Source organism: Aureobasidium pullulans, assembly GCF_000721785.1.
Source record: "Aureobasidium pullulans EXF-150 unplaced genomic scaffold scaffold_3, whole genome shotgun sequence".
NCBI classification, from domain to species: domain Eukaryota; kingdom Fungi; phylum Ascomycota; class Dothideomycetes; order Dothideales; family Saccotheciaceae; genus Aureobasidium; species Aureobasidium pullulans.
In genome coordinates, this window is record NW_021941023.1 from 880804 (window position 1) to 899823 (window position 19020).

The 19020-nt window shown below is 52.8% G+C and overlaps 6 protein-coding genes across 6 annotated transcripts; 4 read left to right on the forward strand and 2 right to left on the reverse strand.

Moving 5' to 3' along the window:
* Positions 1-268: 268 nt before the first annotated feature.
* M438DRAFT_130829 (SFT2-domain-containing protein) lies at positions 269-2216 on the reverse strand. Its single transcript, XM_029898825.1, has 5 exons — positions 1699-2216; positions 1364-1484; positions 887-951; positions 746-831; positions 269-593 (listed from the first exon to the last, which is right to left on the reverse strand). Exons 1-5 carry the CDS (start codon positions 1931-1933, stop codon positions 441-443), a joined length of 660 nt encoding a protein of 219 aa, XP_029763913.1. The 5' UTR covers positions 1934-2216; the 3' UTR covers positions 269-440.
* A 2261-nt stretch (positions 2217-4477) lies between these two features.
* On the forward strand, positions 4478-6362 carry M438DRAFT_372080 (uncharacterized protein; the record flags this gene model as incomplete). The annotated part of the gene is made up of 2 exons (XM_029908325.1): positions 4478-4490; positions 4633-6362. The coding sequence occupies 2 exons, from the start codon at positions 4478-4480 to the stop codon at positions 6360-6362; spliced, it is 1743 nt and encodes a 580-aa protein (XP_029763914.1).
* Positions 6363-7812: 1450 nt separating this feature from the next.
* M438DRAFT_332210 (uncharacterized protein) lies at positions 7813-10354 on the reverse strand (the record flags this gene model as incomplete). The annotated part of the gene is made up of 2 exons (XM_029903475.1): positions 7813-10173; positions 10229-10354. 2 exons carry the CDS (start codon positions 10352-10354, stop codon positions 7813-7815), a joined length of 2487 nt encoding a protein of 828 aa, XP_029763915.1.
* A 918-nt stretch (positions 10355-11272) lies between these two features.
* On the forward strand, positions 11273-13471 carry M438DRAFT_372082 (uncharacterized protein; the record flags this gene model as incomplete). The annotated part of the gene is made up of 3 exons (XM_029908326.1): positions 11273-11368; positions 11422-11714; positions 11764-13471. The coding sequence occupies 3 exons, from the start codon at positions 11273-11275 to the stop codon at positions 13469-13471; spliced, it is 2097 nt and encodes a 698-aa protein (XP_029763916.1).
* Positions 13472-14584: 1113 nt separating this feature from the next.
* On the forward strand, positions 14585-15856 carry M438DRAFT_372083 (uncharacterized protein; the record flags this gene model as incomplete). Its single annotated transcript, XM_029908327.1, has 1 exon — positions 14585-15856. One exon carries the CDS (start codon positions 14585-14587, stop codon positions 15854-15856), a length of 1272 nt encoding a protein of 423 aa, XP_029763917.1.
* A 736-nt stretch (positions 15857-16592) lies between these two features.
* On the forward strand, positions 16593-18741 carry M438DRAFT_131008 (protein phosphatase). Its single transcript, XM_029898826.1, has 7 exons — positions 16593-16815; positions 16956-17271; positions 17331-17404; positions 17452-17536; positions 17587-17793; positions 17849-18109; positions 18324-18741. Exons 1-7 carry the CDS (start codon positions 16780-16782, stop codon positions 18656-18658), a joined length of 1314 nt encoding a protein of 437 aa, XP_029763918.1. The 5' UTR covers positions 16593-16779; the 3' UTR covers positions 18659-18741.
* The last annotated feature ends 279 nt before the right edge of the window (positions 18742-19020 follow it).

Below are 19020 nucleotides of genomic sequence, written 5' to 3' on the forward strand. Positions count from 1 at the left end.
CGTTGACGGTGATCAAACGTTTGTGGATATCGTCATCACTTTGCGCCAGGCTCGTTGCGCATCGCGCCTTCAGCAAGCTCAGCTCGCCGAGCGCCATGATCAAATGAGATATACAAGTGCTTCTATTACAGGGATTGTGGATACATCAAGCTGATAGTACGTGCGTCAACCGTTGCCCAGTGCTTTCTCAAACAGGGAAACGGATTGTCTCGGCATAAAACTTATCAGCATCTGGATGTTCCTTCGTCGAGCTGGCTGATTCAGGAGTAGCACGCGAACGAGCGGGTACGAATTGAAGATGCGCTAGAACGCCCAACAGCCGTCAAGCCACAGTCTCGGTGCGTGAAGAAGTACAGTAAGAAACGTAGAAATGATTGGTAAGAGGCTGACCGGACGTTGGCCATTTCGTGGAATAGCTCCGAATTTTACAAATGCGCTGATTACTCGTTCATCCAAGCGGTTATGCGGCTGCCTCCGAATCTTGCGGCGAAGCGCAGACCGGTAGAGCCCATTGGGAAGTAGCTTACCAAATACCACACCAGGCAGACGAGTTGAATGATGGAGGATATCAAGGTCAGAAGAGTGCTCCGGAGCTATGAGTGGTCAGCTGGCGTAAAATGCTTCGTAATGCCGAGTCGCAGAAAGACGGGACGAATGAGACAGCAGCAGGAGTATACAAGTACACAGATTGTCTGCATGATGGAGGTTTACGATAAAGTAAACAACGGAAATAAGCTTCACTTACACCGAGCGCAAAGTACAGAGTCAATGCGATGGAACCGAAATAGGTGCCAGTGAAGGGTAAACGCTCGGTCGAAAGCAGATGCTTGACTGTACGGCCGTTAGGATGATCTGCGAGTCGACGCGATCAGGCAACAAGACTCACTGTATGTGTAGGGACCCATCATGACGGCCCAGGAGGTGAGGAAGAGAGCTGAAGCCATGGACCATCTGGTGATTCGTTAGCCTTATCCGTAGCGGCCGTAAACAAAGAGCGAGCAGAGGAGGTAATTGGAGCGATCAGAGAAAAGCAGCTAAATCGAGTGACAGTGCGGAGTCGAGATAAAGGTGGCCACACAACAGGAATGTATGGCTGGTAAGAGGAATAAGAAAGACGCTAGCAATCTTGTTCGTGCCCTGGAGCGGGAGCTAAGGGAGGTATGGGAGCAGCCGCATGACCAGGCCTCGAAGCTGGGCGGGGTGGCAACCATTCGGCGACCCCACCGCGCGTGGCTGCATGAAAACGCCATATCAAAAGACGATAGTGCGGGTTGTTGATGTTTGATGAGGTCGAGGGACAAGAAAAAGAGATGATGATTATGCGGCAATTTGGTCGCACACCACCCGGACAGAGCAGACTTACAGGATTGCAAACTTTCTGGGGCGCAGGGTCAAGACTGGCATCAGAGTGAAACATACGACGAAAAGGGCGATTGCGGCGAGGTTGAGGGCACCAAAGACGAGCAAGCGGTCCCAACGGCTAACTGGAATGTCAAGTCAGCGGTCTGGATAATCCAAGGCAGGGCAGCTCAGGAAACGCAGGAACTCTGCCATGGTCACTCGCGTCCCTCAAGCAGCACCTTCTAGCGCGAGCTGGCGCAGATTGGCTCCAAGCTACCTGGAACCTCGTGCACCAGATTATACGATGTAGAGCATGCTTGAGGAAGTGATGATATCAGGAGAAACGTAGGCACGTACGCGCAAACCACCCTTCTTCTTCTTCGCGTCGGGTGCGGGCGGGCAGCGGTGCACCTGGCGCCTCATTCTCGTACAGAGGCAGTCTGACATAGCCCCCCTGTCCGAAGGGATTGAGCGATTGCAGTTTGCCAAGGAACGGGGTCGAGGAATTGGATGTCGTTATGGGGGTAGCGGCGGGCTCTCTGCGGCTCCAACCCAGCGAGTTCATCGAGTCGCGAAAGGACGAAGAGGCCATGGCGAGCGTTGGGGGGGCCAGAGACGGAGGGTGGGTGCAGCGGAGGACAGGACAGGACGGATCAAGACAGATCAGGACAGGCCGGACAGGTTACGGCGAAGTGTATCGTAGTAGCCTAACTGCTGCAGGGGCGTGCGGCAGGGAGCGGGAGAGCGCGTGGGCGTCCTGGGAAGCGTAGCAGCAGCTCCGCAACTACCGATTGGGACGGGAATGGGCAGGCGGTCTGGAGGTCGGCGAGAGTCGTTGAAGGCTGCAGTCCTGACGACGAGCTTGGGGGACGAGCTTGGAGGCCGAATCGGCGAGCCTGTGCGGTGCTGCTTGTGGGCTCAGACTCTCAGTGGACTGCAAGCGCGGGATTGCGTGCAGAGTGCAGATGATCGGCGTGGACAAGGCCCAAGTGACTCTCTGTGTCGAAATAGGTACCGCCGGACAAGCACTTGCTCCTTGTGATTTGGTCGCGCGCAATTTGTGGCATTCGAGCTTGGAGAGACGACAGGCCTCCACACCGAGTTCCAATCATGCAAGCACGCTCAAGCCAATCCAGCGCCGGCCCGAGCTAGCGCGGAAATGCTTGGCTCCAGAACGACTGCCTCCAGCGAGTCCTCCGCAACGTCTCCCGGCTCTGCTGCTGCGAGACTTGCACTCTTCGTCACCTTGTTCGTCTGTGATTCGAGGCGTCGCCGGCCTCGTCTTTCCGGTGTCAAGGGCGCTTTGTCTCGACAGCCGACCCGAGACCATGTCAGCGCAATTGCAGAGGCATGTTATATTGCATACTTGACAAGTCTGTCTCGGGGGCGAGGATCGCTGGATCGCTGCTGTTGTTGCTATCGCCGTTTGAGCTTGGGGCAAGCCGCAACGACCTGGCAGGCAGATACGAAGCTGCCTGCGTGCGAGAGAGCACAGGAGGAGGGATGGTGTGTGTGTGTGCCAGGCCCGCCTCAAGTGTGGCCGCTGCTATCTGTGGCTCAGCAGCAGGTTTTGACGCGCTCAGACACCGTTTGTACATACATAATTTAGTCTGCGAAGGGCATTTACAAAAATACAAGGCAGGGCGCTCCGGCAATGTGGATCATGTCCTGCACACGAGTCACTCTGTCGTGCCCTAGCGTGAGACGGTATCTCGAGTGCAGTCGTCACGGCCGCCCTCCTTTACAGGCCAGAGCCTCAGGGTGAGAGGCGTTTGGACGGATCGGGGGGTATATATGTATACGGAGCCCGCCTTTTCCTCGACGGCGCAACACGATCAGTCCCCTTTGGTCAGCTCTATCATCCTGTCGCTCGAGAACCTGCTCTTGCTCGCTTAGACCGCATCCTCTCACCTTAGCAAGTCCTCTGGTACCGCATCCTGCACGCCGCCGCCGCAGCACAGTATCAGTACAGACTCTCGTACTCTACCTTGATCAAAATAAATCAACATCTTTGACTTTGATTATCCTCCGCGCTGATCGCCCTGGCCCAAGCCCTGCCCGCAATTCGCCCGGCGCCATCCCACACTGAGCTTCGACCCTTGACCGCCTTGAAACGGCCAAGTCTGGAGAAAGCAACGACAGCAAAGACGGGGTCGTGCTAATTGACTCGACTCGCCCTTTCTTCGCTCTTTCCCCCTCCTCTCCACCTTCCTCTATCGCCGCCGTCTCACACACAGCAGCGACGACGACTCACAGCACACACCCCTTCTCGAGACTACATCTCGGGGGGTTTCTCTCTGACACATTCCTCACCGGCTGACTCGGACTGGGTTGTCGACTGTCTTGGCACCTTCCCTCGGCGCAAAAGCACCCCGCCGTCCGCCGCTTCCCTGCTCGTGCGAGTGTCCTACTCCACGTCCGCCATATTTCTGTAGCACGGCGCATTGCTGCTGCCCCGCTATCCCTCCCTGTCGCGCCCACACAAAGCGCAACAAATACTTTTGTGCCATCTGCCCGCCGTCGTCTCATTGTTGCCTGCCTTGGGCACAGAGCGAGCGAAACACGCCTGCCAGGTGAGTGCTGCCCTACCTTTCCTTTCCTTTCCCCTTCCCTATTTATGGCTTGACAGCCAGCCTGTGTCGCTTGTGTCGCGCTTGCACAGTATGCAGCCGCTCTGCTCCCTGACAGCAGACACGCTGTCGGGTGGTGATCCGGCTGAAACCGCTTCCCTGGCATCGTCATGCGTTCATGCGCTCGCTGCCTCTGGGCCCTGTCCATATAACCCACCTCACATCTACGTCTATCCTCACCTTCTCTGATGCTAACTCTATTGCACTACAGACCTGCAGCCGCCTCGACCGAACATATAAGAGCAGATACGCGCGACGTCATCTACCACGACACCGTCACAGCTGTCGTGCGACACGGCTAACCATTCCACAACCGCTGAGACACGATCTGACTGGAGCGACTCGACCAACCGAACTGCTTCCCGCGATACATCGCTTGGCCTTTGAAGCAAACCGTTTCTTGTGCCTGCAGATATCCCGCCTCTCGAGATCTGCCCTTTGACTTTTTGTTCAAGCGTAGCTTCACAGCTGCCAATTGCTCGCATCATCACAAGACATTCAAAGTGATGCCTATAGTCTGTAAGTATTGCTCATCCATCCCACATCGCACTATCACATGCTCGTTGCTGCCTCGGACCCACGGGCCAGGCTTGTGACGATCACGGGCGTTGCTTTCCTAATTCGGAAAAAGAAAGTGCGACTAACGCTCCTGCTTGACCAGCTCCAACATCATTGACCACCTTTCCACCCTTCGAGACGCATCAAGACAACAACAACCCACAACACGACTCGCCGCTTGAGTTCACCTTCGACGAACCCTTCGAGTTTGATTCGTTGGCAGTCAAGCCCGAAATGGCCGGTGCTGGTTCTCCTTATATCAAGTCTGAGCCTACCGACTTCAACTTCCAATCACATCAATATCAGCAGTCGTCAGCCTTCAACATGAACCATCACATGCAGAACGGCATGAACGGCAATGGCGACCACGCCATGGGTAACTCCAACTTCAACTCGGCCTTTGCCCCTCAGAACATGTCATCGAGTTTCAACATGGGAAACTCAGGCCTTGCCGACGATGAGCTACTTGACGGCATCACCATGGACGATGGTCACCACCACGTCAGTATGAACCAAGGCCAGTTCAACACCAACAACAACAACATGAACCAGCACTTCCTTACCCAAGGAAGCATGCCGATGTCAATGGGCCAGCAGCACATCAATGGCAACAACAATAACTTCTACTCATCGACCCCCGAGGGTGCTCCTATCCAATCTCCCTTCGTCAACGACTTCAACTATGGCCAGTTCCGTCCCCAATACAGCGTACCCACTACCGGTGGCTATCTGAATGGCTTGAACGCCCCGCAAGTCCACCAGATGGAACGCAAGATCTCCGACTCGCGCTCACCCGCAACACCAAACACCCCTGGTATCTCCAATCTCCACCTGGGTGAGCCCGAGTACCCTGCCACGACCATGTCACAGCAGCCTCGCGCCATCGTTGGGCACAGACACAACTCAAGTGTCAACAACTGGGAAAATGTGTCGAATCCTCACTCCTGGCAAGACGTCTCTCCCTTCGGCTCCCCGTCGAACCCACTGATGCAACACCAGCAACACCCTCAGATCACAGAGGTCCTCAAGTCGTCGAATGCAGGTGCCAACGGCAAGATAGCATCGTCGTTGCCCGCCAAGATGGAGAACCCACCAGCCTTCCAGACCCAAGAGGCCAAGAGGAAGCGCAGAAGAGAGTCGCACAACCTGGTTGAGCGTAGAAGACGAGACAACATCAACGAACGCATTCAGGATCTCGCTAGCCTCGTTCCTATGCACAGACTGGAGGATGAAAGAGTCCGAAAGCACCTCCAAACAAATGCTCCGCTCTCGCCGTCCATTGTTGCTACAGGCATGTCGCCTTCCCAGGCCACGTCTCTACTGGCTGGAGGCAACGGCAGAAGAGCCACCACCACCAGTGTAGGAACTGGCTTGCCTATGGACGACAAAGACAAAGGTCCCAACAAAGGCGACATTCTGAACGGAAGTGTCGCCTGGACCAGAGACTTGTTGTGGCACTTGAAGCACACTCTCGAGGAGAATGCCGAACTGAAGGCAAGACTTCGTGCTCGAGGTGATGACTGGTCCGCTCCCGTGACCGAAGACGAGAGACGCATGCAGACCGAAGTATCTGAGCTCATGCAGAAGCTCATTGCCACTGGCAACCTTCAGGACTATAGCAGAGGCCATGGCTCAGGACTTCGTGTCCCTGGCCACACAAACCTCGCAGGTGAACCTTTGCACGGACAGGAAGGTCAGTCCAACTACGGTCAAAGCCTCAGCCCTGGCTTCCAAAGTGGAAGTGGTGGTATCAGCCCTGTCCAAGGTTACTGGCCCTCAACCGACGAGCCTGTCTTCAAAGAGGAAGATGAGTTCACCATCAACGACCTCTAAGCCCGGCTACCGCCTCGGTTGACTAGGCTGGTCCTATGCACACGTTGCGTTCGAATAGATAGGGGGCTGCCTCGCGTACCCCCCACATGCTTCACAGCATCTTGATCATTTGTTTTTCCTTCCTTTCGGCATACCCCATACCCCCAAGACTATTGATTTCTGCTTTTTGTCCCCTTTTTGATGCGCTGTCCGCTCCACTTCGAACATCTGGCTTTTTCTTTTTGCTTTACACGGCGCCATGCACAACGAAGAGCATACATCACTGCCACATCCAGGGCTACTCATTAGGCGTTCCGGACCTTACATGGCAGCATTCATCAGTATCGATACTGATCTGCATCACAAACATGACGATCGAGCAGAACGAGACCAAACGATCGACGAATGAGAACGAGAACGAGATATGGAAATGGTTTACTACATGCGAGGCTCTTCTCATATTTGGGTTCAACACACAACACCACTCTGGGAGGCTTTGTACTTGCGATACACATATTTCCCCTTTTTTTTGCAATATGATTTTCGGACTTGTTGCCCCATACGTTTTGTTTATTGTTCCTCTTGCTTTTTTCACATTCTATTTACAATCCCCATTTTCGAGATTTTGTTTTTTTAATGGTCAATGTTATCACAAGGTCTCTTGTTTTTCTCACAATGAATGTTCCTCTCCTTTTTTCTCTGATCGACTTCTGAATGTCTTGCTCTCTCACACACTAACATCATTCTCACACCCACCCCCTTGTTCTTTGCTTCGTCTTTGGAGTGGTTCACACTTTTTGCTTTTGTGATTTTCTCTACACCACTCTCGGCAAGTCGGACTGGCGATGACTAGAACTTTGCAGGCAGATAACTAGTGACAGCTCCACTCTCAATCAAATCCCCCCAAACCATTGCCTTTCCGACCCGTTATCTCAAATGGTGTGAAAGTGCTGATACATGCTTGGTGCACTTCGAGTAAATGTTCTATCTGTATGCTAATCTGCTTCTGTGTAAAATGGTTCTGTTGATCCAAATGTGCTCGTTCTTGTGATGCTGGTGTGACTCTGTCTGTCCTCATCTCTTCCTGTGTGATGCAGTATTTCTGTTCATGTTCAGGCTCATGTTCGTGTTGATGTGGTCATGTAGAGCCACTTCCTCTTCCTTGCAATTCCTTCCCTTCGACGCCTAATGCTGGTTTAGCGTAGGATTTTGCGAGAGCGGAGGAACACAATCGCGCCGGGGGTCGAGAGACATTGATCATAGGGCCAATCCGTCATCAAGGACGCTCGGCCAAAGCTGAGAGCACCGACTGGGTTGCAGATCAACGTGAGAAGTGCTCCCGGCCAAATATCGCGCACCCCTGCGTGGACATTCTGAAGCGGGAGTCCGTCGATGCGTAGGAGAAACTGTCACCGCAAGAGGTGATGCACTGAAGGGGTGTATAACTTCGTTGTCCTGAGAACCAATGCTTTCAACCATTCTGCGGTCTCTGGCCGAATGCACGCAAAGTGTTACTGATCATGTGCTGGATGTCTTCCATGCCAGAAGTCTCCAATGAATGCATAAGTTCGGTTTGTTGAGCATGATCGAGACCGGAGCCGAATTGTGACATGTCTTGTCCCCAAAAACCAGGATTGGCCATCAGATTCTCAGCAGTTTGCTGGGCTGGATCCCCTGGTCCATAGAGGGGCGAGGATGCCGGATAGGAAGTAGGCGGTGCCAATCCATTGCTAGAGGGAGACAAGCCGTATGGGCTATAGGAAGGGGGAGTTCCTCTCTGGCCTGAAGAGTTGTATTGTGCGCCCCAGTTAGCTCCTGGTAGTTCTGGGAAGTTGGCGGGAAGAGGCTGGAAATATGATGACTGATTAGTTTGTGTCGTCTGATATGCGCCCGGCGAGATTTCTGGGCCGCTGATGCGTGGTATAGATTGTGGCGCTTGATTATTCTGATAAACTGGAGGCGTCACGTTCGGGTGCTCGGATGGCTGGTACGGCATTGGTGGAGGGTGCTCGACACTCGTGTTGTGGAAAGTGCCAAAGGAGGGGATCCTCTCTGGAGGTGTGGCTATTGAAACAGTCGAGATTGTTCCAGGACTCGCGCCTCGCGAATGACTGGCATTTGGTGAGTAAGGATTTCCTCCAGGAGAAGCGCTGTCAGATGGAGTAGCCTCTTGAAGTGGAATGTCGCCGTCTTTGTCGTAGGCCTTCAAGATTGCTGAGATCAGATCATGGTATAGCTCAATAGCTGACAAAACACCAGGCCAGCGTTCTGAACCGAGTCGGATAGCTTCCATTGCAGTTTGCAAATGCTTTTGCACGTCTTGTCTGGGATTCTGCTTGCGCACCTCAGCGAAGGACAACGACCACAGAAGACTGTTAATGGCCATAAAGATTGCTTGAGTGAAAATCCATGTCAGATCGACGTTGCCCATGGTTATCTGCTCTCTTTGTAGGTAGATGTTGTACCGACAAGCTTCAAAGACTTTCAAGGCGGCAGATACAGATGGTCTGGGTACCTGTGGCGATGGCCTATACAGGAAGACAATCATGGTATTGTATCTTCCAATGAACCAAACTTTGTTGAGACCGCTGCCTTCATCCTTTGTCGGACTGGCGTCTCTCCAGGACTCAAGTTTTGCGTTCATCTGCAAGAACCATATGTCTTTGTCGTCCTTGGGTGTTGGTCTCTTCTTCTGGTACAGTTTTCTTCGAATTTCGAGTTGAAGCATGCGCATTTTAAAGAAATGAATGGCGATCCACTTTTTCAAGTTTGGCCTAGGAGCACCAGGAAGAATACCTTCAGGCGTAATGTATTCGTCACTGACGGCCTCGAAGAACTCGACGTCAATGTGATCCTGGTGTGTGGCCAGGATGGATGGACGGCCCAAAGCATGAGACAAACCGAGTTCCATGACAAATGTGCACCAGAAAAGGCGACGGCGCATATCAACTTCGAGACAATCGGCTTTACCACCAGATTGAGTGCGAGTGATGGTGCGTTCCTCGTTGATGCCAAGCGACTGAGAGAGACGAACAGCAAGACCCATGACATAGTAGATGGCAGTTCGAGTAGGAGTCAACAGAGAATACTCGGCGATCATGGCGAAAGCTTGGAGGGTCCTCAGGTCCATAGGACGGATGACAGGAGTCAGGTACTGCAAGGCAGCCAGGTAGTAGCTGTCGGCAAGACCAGCGTATTGGGTGTCCATCTTTTGCAAACTGATGGCGATGACCATGCGGACGATGTAATTCTGATAAGGATCAGGACTGCCACTATAGACAACATCGACATCCTTGGCGAATGAAGGCTCGTGAAGGGCAGGGTACATGGGCTGGACCTTGAGGTTGTATAGCTGGATCAGGAGGTCGGTCAGGCTGCGGTTGGGGAGGTCCTCGGCGGCGACATCACTGGTCAGGGGATAGATCTTGGAGGTGGGCTTGGAGGCCTCTTCAGCGTAGAGGGCCTTGACCTGGCGGGCTTTGCTCTCGTTGACAATCTCCTTGATGGACTTTGAGTCTGTAAAGTGCTTGGCCAGCTGCATGACCAGGCGGGTGATCTGAGTGCCGCTGGACGGACCCAGGTATTTTGTCTCGTCGTGCTCCTGCAGCTTGACGCCGGCACCGCTGCGCACCATGACCTCGGGGTCGTCATGTCCTTCATCGTTCTCGACCTTCTCCAGCTCCAGCTCGAGTTGGCGCACTCGCTGTTGTAGGTAGACGACGTAGTCGCGGTTGACGTTCTTTCCTTTGGCCGGGTCCCAGTATTCGCACACCGAGTTTGTCCGCTCGCAGGGTCCGCAGCGTGGCAGACCAGGGTCGCATCGTGTTTTGCGCTGCATCGTGTTAGCTTTCGCATGGGCACGCTGCCTCGCGACACGGTATCCGTACCTGTCTGCATCTCGAACATGCCGTCAGAGTGTGAGCGACTCGCGACGAGCTGTCATCGGTCGCTGCTGCCCCAGAGCTGCCCTTGCCCTTGGCCGACCCATCATGTGCTGTTGCTGAGGCTTGCATCCTCAAACAGGAGGCAGCCAGAGCTCGATCCAAAGACACTCAGAGACTTTCTCTACAGAGGGGTTATCGATCGCTTGGTACGCCTCATACCGCAAATCGCAACCGCCCACCTGTACAAAGCGACGACTTCTGTCTCAGCGCAAGCAGATTCGCTTTCGACAAGGATCCACTTCTCAGCTGCCGTGGGGACGAACTACCAACCGCTGGCAAGGGTCCGATGCCTGTTTGGGTAATTACTTTATCGAGCGAGGTTAAAGTCGCCCTGTCGCAAATCTCTCTGCTTCGACCCAAGCACTTCTCGGATGTTGATGTTATACGAGTCCGGCATACAAGCTCCGCATTGCTATGGGGTGGAGATTACTCTTGTTCAACATCGACATGCCTCGTCTACCCGAGAGCAAACTCTGCGAAACAAATCATTGCAAATTCATAGCCGTTGCTTGAAAAAAGCCGTTCGTATCCCACGGCAAGCCTTGTCAGATCCGGCCAACTCTAACCAGAAATATACAAGCCTCGCTCTGTTTGTCCCTTCTCTGCTATCTGATTTGCTGTTCACGAAAATCATCCTGTTCGCACTGCGCAGTCTCTGGCCGTCCAAAAAGTCCTCGGCTTTTCCCCAGAAGAGCAGAAGAGGGGTCTTTCGCAGAGCCGCGTCTTGTCAAACCCACTAAGATCGCCTTTCTTTTCCCTGGTCACTCCAAACAAACGCCCTTGGCCTCAGCCTTGACACCAGTTTTTGACACCGTCTCCCGCATTAGGTCCAGAAAATCCTTCGTCCGTAAGTCAATCTTGACATCGTGAATGCTACAGCGCTGTTGACCTACGGACTTCATTCCGTCTTTCTGCCTGTACCTTTCCATGAGTCCTGACTGACAATGCGCAAAAGCCATTCAAGCCACAATCAGAGATCTCGATCCTATGGTTTTTGAGACTCCTCTACTCAGGGTCAGCCGTCCTGTCGCCGCATGCTCGCGATGCAGGTCCGCTAAGATCAAATGTGATGGTAAACTTCCGGTGAGCCTGCCCTTGACTCACTCTCTCGTCCTGCATGAACCTAACGGTACTAGGCATGCACTGCTTGCGAGAGGTCCGGAAAGCAAGCAGAATGCTCAAGCACCAATGATCAATTTGCCAGAGGTAAAGAGCGAAGCTACGTCTCTACCTTGGAAACGAGGATAGAGAAGCTTGAGCGTAGACTGCAAGAGTCTCACCAGAGAAAAGCCTCAGTCGTGACCGCTCACGAGCACAACAATTACGAAGGCGCAGTACAGAGACATGCATCGTCCGAAGGAGGCAACAAAGCCTCAAAGAGGCATGAAGCCCAAGAAATTGATGACTTAGTCTCCGACTTTGGCTACTTGTTGGTCTTCTTCCCTTGACTACCCTTGTTCTGTGTTGACGAATGATAGGACCGTAAATGCTACCGCGCGAGATTTCTACGGATTCACGTCAAGCATGTCTTATGCTCGTATGGTCCTTTCTGCTTGCACCAAGGACTCTCTACCCACTGGATTTGTTACACCTCTGCCACCGCGAAACGAGGCCATGATCACTATCAGACACTACTTTGAGAACTTCTTTGTGATGTACCCCTTTTTTGAGGAGTCGAGTTTCTACGCGTCTATCGATGCTGTGTATCGGGCTGAGGAATCAAAGGGCTTCATAGCATCACCGTTCGACGAATTTTCCGTCCGGTTGGTTCTCGCGATTGCACACGCCGGCCGAATGCAACAGCGAGGTGACGGAAACTATATGGCAGCCATCGGCCATGTTTCCGCCGCGTTGGCCCACGCTGAACATGTTCTTCGTCCAGGGTCAATCGCGAGCGTACAAGCCATGCTACTCTTACACGAATATTCCATGATTGATCCTCATCATTTCGACAGCTGGGGACTGATAGGCGCAGCCTCCCGCGCTATGGTCGATCTGGGTCTCCACCAAGACCCACCTAGGAGCGCTTCCATCTCGAAAGCGAAGCTAGAGCTGCGCAGAAGGGTTTTCTGGTGCGTCTATGGTTTCGACAGATCGACAAGTCTGATACAGTCCCGAGCTTTCTCGTTTTCGGACGATTCTGCCAATGTGGCCCTTCCATTCTCTACAACACAAACGCTAGGTCGACCAGAGACCAGAGACGATTCAAACCATATTCTGTTCAATAGCTTCGGGTCAGCAACTGACCTTTTCAACCTGAGAAGGATCCAATCCGATTGGTATACCGAACTGTTTCAGTCGGGCCGGATACCATTGTCAGATCCCTATCCCACGATATGGCGCTCCTGCGAGGCGATGAAAAGCTGGTTCGATGGGCTGTCGCCCAATATGAGCCCGCAAGTTCGTACGTTCTTTGAACTCAACTTGCTGTACTCATATATCTATATCCTCGCAGCGTCACCACGAATGCCTTTCGTTGCACCGTTCGCACAGAGTCTCATCTTTGAGCATTGCATTCAATACGCCGAAAAGATGACGTCTCACGCAAATGAACGTGTCAAGACTGCCCCTTTGAGCTTCTTTGACGCTATGCGAGTCTACATGACCGGTCGTCAATTCCTCGAAGTCCTGCAAGGCAACGAAGATCGACTGCTGTCAGGCATAATTCCAGATCCACCACACGTTCCTGTGGACTCCGCACCTCCACCAACAGCACCTCATACACCAAGAGACTTTCAGAAGAATCTCGTGCGGAGCATTACTTGCATAAAACGGCTTACGGATTGCCTTGGCTTGTTCGGATTGAGATGGGGGTACATGAGCTGGCGTGATCGATTCCAACGCGACTCGGAATCTCTTCTCTCGTCGCTGAATCAGCGCGTGTGGAAAAGACAGGATTCATCAAACAACACCACTCGTCCTGCTTGGAACTTCCCTGAGCCCATCGGCTCTCTTTCAGAGGCCGTCGCGCCGCCCGGTCCGCATCAGCACCTGCAACCTTTAATTACCCCAACATATCCTCCCGAGTTTCAGCAAAGTACCGCGTTCTATCAATCACAGTACAACAACTCCGCACCTCAGACCGATCACCAGTATCCAGCGTGGCATGGATTCGCTTCTGAAGCTCTGGGACCAATTGGCGATCAATCAGAACAGCCCAGCATGTCGCACACGCGTTCATACTAGAACTTGCCATCTCATGATACCATAACGCGCGCAAACACAGAAATTTCATCACTGCTAGTCACTATCGAGTACTCGGACTCAAAGCATGACATGTAACGCATGGACCTCGTATCTGCTTTGATAGCATCCAGCCATACAAGCTGTGGCTATGGCCAGAACAGGATTTTAGGAAGAGCTCCTGTCCAGTAATCCAGAATGGTGGAGATTCGTCTGACGGAGGTGCAACCCCGTCCGGAGGCTGAGCATATGTTCGCACAAGGATCACTTATTACCGAGATGTTCTAGAGACTTGACAGGCACAGTGCTGCGATTGGCGGACAAGGGGCACAAAGGGAGATAGAAGAGCATCGAAGGTTGGACCGGTACAGTACACCGACGACGAATCATGCCTGAACCCAGCACGTCACAACAGCTTCATGTATTCCTAAGCGAGCGGTCGTTTGAAGAACAGCAAAGCCGGCGTTATCGAAGCCAAACCACGGGACAGTGACACCGTGGTAGACACTATTAATGCACAATGGCATCAATTATGGTGATCAGTGACTCCATGAGCTCCCAGAACCTGCTTTTTGAGGAAGCCAGCCGCTGCGAGCTCTTCTTTCAGGGTTCATCATGATGATCATCTTAGCGCCTCACTGTGGCTGAGCTATCGAGCTTCCTATCTCTGCGCGCGGTCGTCGAGAGTCTCGGCCCCAGCAAGCCACTGAGCGCCTCGTCTACCCCGCTTCTGTGGCTGGGATTGAGGCTAGAGACGTGACGGCAGGACAAATCCTCGAGCTTGCTGCACTCGTCTATTTGGATCGTCGCTTACAAGACGGTCTGGCACTTCCACTGGACAAAGTACCCTGCCATCCACGGAATAATTGACGTGCTCTTGATGTAGGTTTAAAGCATGTGGGAAATACTTTCGGGACTCTGAATGGTCATCTTCGAGTTCTTGCTTTTGATGATTTATCCTTAACAATGACTATCTTTCCTTTCGTCTTTATTCATTCTTTTCCTTCCTCCTAAACCAAGATCAATCCTATCCCTGTGTTTTGGACTTCCATCTCTTACCAAAACCACCTACCTGTAACACTTCAAACACTTCCCTCTCGCTTCCGTCTGTCAGAAATGAGGGTCGCAAGCGGTCTGGCCGTTGCTCTTTTCACGAGTTTGGCGGTCGCGGAAGACCAACCTGCCGGTGTATTAAACGCTCTTGAAGCGGTGGTGACAGCAGAGACCAGTCAAGTCCAGAATGGAATCCAATCGCTCTTGTCACAAGCCGATTCCTTGATCAAGAACATCTATCCATCGACTACAGTCACCGACTTGGCCACCTTGACGTGGCCGACAACTGTGACGATTGGTTCACAGACTTACACTGTTTCTGCTGGATCCACACTCTCGACTTCAGCCTCAATGAGCCCTTCGTCGGCCATTGCTTCTACTACCGAGAATGCGAGACCAATATTGACCTCCACAGCGTCAAGCATAGCTCCCAGCACGACGTCCACCTCGTCAAGCCATAACCCGCAAATGCGCGACCCGTGGGACCGGAGACTTGGTATCATCCTCGGAGTGGTCTTGGGATCAATCGCGTTAGCTCTGGGTGTATTCCTCATCTGGTTCTTGCATCGACGCCGTAAGAACACGGGAAGCTTCTTCAAGCGTCGACCTTCAAGTCCTTCAGACACCGAAGTTTACTCTTGGCGCAATGATGCACAGGCAGAGAAATATGGCACCTCAGAAGCGCCGCCATTGCTTCAAACTCCAATGGCTGCTCATGGTGGTTACGCAACCAGAACCTGGACTAACGACGACGATGACATGCATCTCGGCTACGGTTATAGACCCGAGATACATCTTGATCCCGCCGAGCTATCTGCTGAGCGATCCGAACGCGGGTCCCTCCAAAGGACTACAACCTCAGAAGATAGGCATATTGGCGACATGCAAGATCGCCCACCGACTCCATTTTCACCAGCGTCGTTTGCTGCAATGGCCGCAAGTCCCGTCAGTCCGATCGAGCAAGATCCTCAAAGACGTCGCAGCAGTGGCTTCTGGCCGCCTCGAGGCAGCTCTGAAGGATACCGCAACATCGAGCCCTCTCAAGTGGCTCGTCAGCCCTCACTCGCAGCTCTGGCTGGTTCTGTAGCACAAGACTACCCGCATCCTTACTACCAAAACCCTTTCGCGAGTAGCGAAGATTACGACGAGGACGATTGCGAGAACCCCTACCAAGACCACCAGAGGCGGAACTTGAGTCCGACACCAGATATTCCCTCACGCAGTCCCAAGCGTCAGAGCTCACCCATGGTTTTCTACCCAAGTTCGGATGAGTTAGGCAGGTTCAATTTCGGGACCGAACAGGGCAGAGAGCGAAGGCCGAGCGAACTTCCATGAGCAACATTCTGCTTTTTTTGTAATTACTTTGCTTGACAGTCTTGGAGTTAGCATTTGGCGTTGCGGATCTTGTTTGGATACCCCCTTAGAGTCATTGAGTACCTACACCATGGTCTCTACACATTACTTCCAGTCTCTCGATATGTCAAGAAACAGGCAATGCAATAGAGTATAAGCGTTTCAAATTCCTGTCACGGTATATCCCTCACCATGTTTGAGTTGGAGCACATTCCTGCAAGAATGAGGAATAGATCTTTGGCAGCTGAGCCAAGTACCAAATTTACAGATGGACGTGTCTAGAGTATGACTTAAGGTTTCGCGTCTCTTTCCAAGAGAGGGGTTCATAGCAACGGGTTGACACTTGCTTATTGAAAGCAGCGCGAAGCTGTATAATTCATCAAAGAGGTGGACACGATGCTGAGGTGAGTACGAGAAACTGCGAGGCAGGTAAACAGTCTCAAGACGGAAAGAGAGTCGAATCGTATGACGGACAGAGCGATGAAGGGCTTCTTTGTTTGCTCTACGACAGTGAAGTGGGGGCACGTCATCTTGGGCGCGGCTTGGGCGTTCTAGCAAAGCCTGCACACGCGACGACGCTCAACTGGCCCAGTGGCTTTTCGTCTTCCCCCCCTCGTCTCTGCCATCACAACCTCATACAACTCTTCCTTGCCGCTCAGCAGACGCGTCAAGACTCGCCGTTCGAACAAGCAGAGAAAGCGCGGTATTGCTCACCTATTCATAAGGGATCACGCATCGCAGAAAGGACTGTTCCGGCCCCCGCTTAACTACCGGACCTACTGCTACTCCACACGCACAATCAGCTACACATCCTCGGACTCTCTCACTCATCTCCGTCCATCATCGCCAAACTCTCCTAACCGCCCTCCTCCGCCCAATCTTTCCCCTTCCCTCTCCGATCCATCATGGGTCAAACCCTCTCCGAGCCCGTCGTCGAAAAGGTACGTGCCGCTCAACGATTCTCATCGTGCCCTTGATCGCCTGCCTGCCCGCCTGCCTCGAATATCATCTCTCGACCTTCAGCCCACCCTTGCTTTGCGCTTGTTTGTTCCCAGTCACTAACACATGTTGCCATCTCTAGCACTCGGGCAGTGGACAAGATGACCGCATCTTCTACGGAATCTCCTGCATGCAAGGATGGCGCATCAGCATGGAGGATGCCCACGCAACCATCCTCGACCTGCAACCCCTTGAGGGCGACGACCTGAAGCCCGCCGCATCCGACGTTCGCATCAGCTTTTTCGGTGTTTATGACGGCCACGGTGGAGACAAAGTCGCACTATACACTGGTGAAAATCTGCACAAGATCATTGCAAAGCAGGAGGCTTTCAAGAACAAGGACTTCGAGCAGGCCCTCAAGGACGGCTTCCTTGCCATCGACAGAGCCATCCTCAGTGGTTCGTCAAACCATGCCCAAAGCGCTTGTCAGCTCCAACAATTGCTGACTGTGCGATAGACCCCAGATATGAAGAGGAAGTCTCCGGATGTACCGCCACTGTCGGCATCGTCACCCATGACAAGATCTACGTCGTACGTTGACATGGACATTGAATGGAAGTACTCGGCTAACTGGTTAGGGAAACGCTGGTGACTCCAGAACTGTGCTCGGCGTGAAGGGAAGAGCGAAGCCTCTTTCTTTCGACCACAAGCCCCAAAACGAAGGTTCGTCTCGCTCTGTAGCCATCGTGTTTGTCGTACTGACCTCGCAATAGGTGAGAAGGCAAGAATCTGCGCCGCTGGTGGCTTCGTCGACTTCGGTCGTGTCAACGGCAACCTCGCCCTGTCCCGTGCCATTGGCGACTTCGAATTCAAGAAGAGCGCCGATCTGCCCCCTGAGCAGCAAATCGTCACCGCCTACCCTGACGTGACCGTTCACGACCTTTCCGACGATGACGAGTTTATTGTGCTTGCATGTGATGGTGAGTATTCAGTATGACGCACTACAGGAAACCACACAGCTGACGTTTGTTATAGGTATCTGGGATTGCCAGTCGTCGCAAGCCGTTATCGAGTTCGTCCGTCGCGGAATCGCCGCAAAGCAGGAGCTCTCGGCCATCTGCGAAAACATGATGGACAACTGTCTGGCCTCGAGCAGCGAGACCGGCGGCGTTGGCTGTGACAACATGACTATCTCGGTTGTTGCTCTGCTCAACGGCAAGTCGAAGGATGAGTGGTACCAAATGATTGCGGACAGAGTCGCCAACGGAGACGGACCTTGCGCACCCCCAGAGTACGGTCAGTCGTAACACCTTTCCCCCTCTCAGCCCATGCATTTCTATAGCATATTTCTGCGCCCCCTGTTTCTCGAGTTTCCTTGTTTATTAGCGCTATATGCCTGCGGATACCCAACTCAAAAGGGAGCTTGACATCCTGTTTGCGTACCATGCATCTCTATCAAAACCCGCCTTCCTGGTGACGAGCCCTTGTCTAATACGAATGATTTGTACAGCCGAGTTCAAGGGACCTGGTGTGCACCACCGCTTTGACAACGACAGCCCGGATGACTACGACTTGGACCACATGAACCAGCACTCGCGCATGAGCAGCGGCCAGCCCGGCCGTGTCATCCTTCTTGGAGATGGCACTGAAATCATGACCGACTCTGGAGAGAACGACACAGACATGTTCGACCAGAGTGATGATGAGGAAAAGGACCTTGCCAGCCAGGTCAGCAAGGGACAAGATGAAGGCAAGAATGGATCACAAGAGCAGGCCAAGCAGGGCACCGGAGAGACATCAACACCCGCAGAGCCCAAGATGGGTGGTGTCCGTGATTCAGCATGAAATGGTGGACAATGACAGACGATTCGGGACACGGATATGACGATATAAGCTTTCTTCCCACATTCAAGGCAGTTCAGGGGGCTACTCGAGTTATTGAGCGCACAATGAGCCAGAAGTAGAGACTGGACAGAGTATTTGTTAATGCAAGAGCCAATCAAAAGCGTTAATGTCTGCACGTATGCGAATGAGAGCAGGAATTGAAGCCCTTACAATTACAGCTCGCAACACGCTTCACAAAGACAGCTTGGGAGTTGGAATACATTTCACAAAGTACCTACCTAATTTCCAAAGGTCTCACCGTCATTCGGATTCACTTGGCCGAGAGACCTTCCACGGTTCCCTGATTATTGCGGTATCTGATG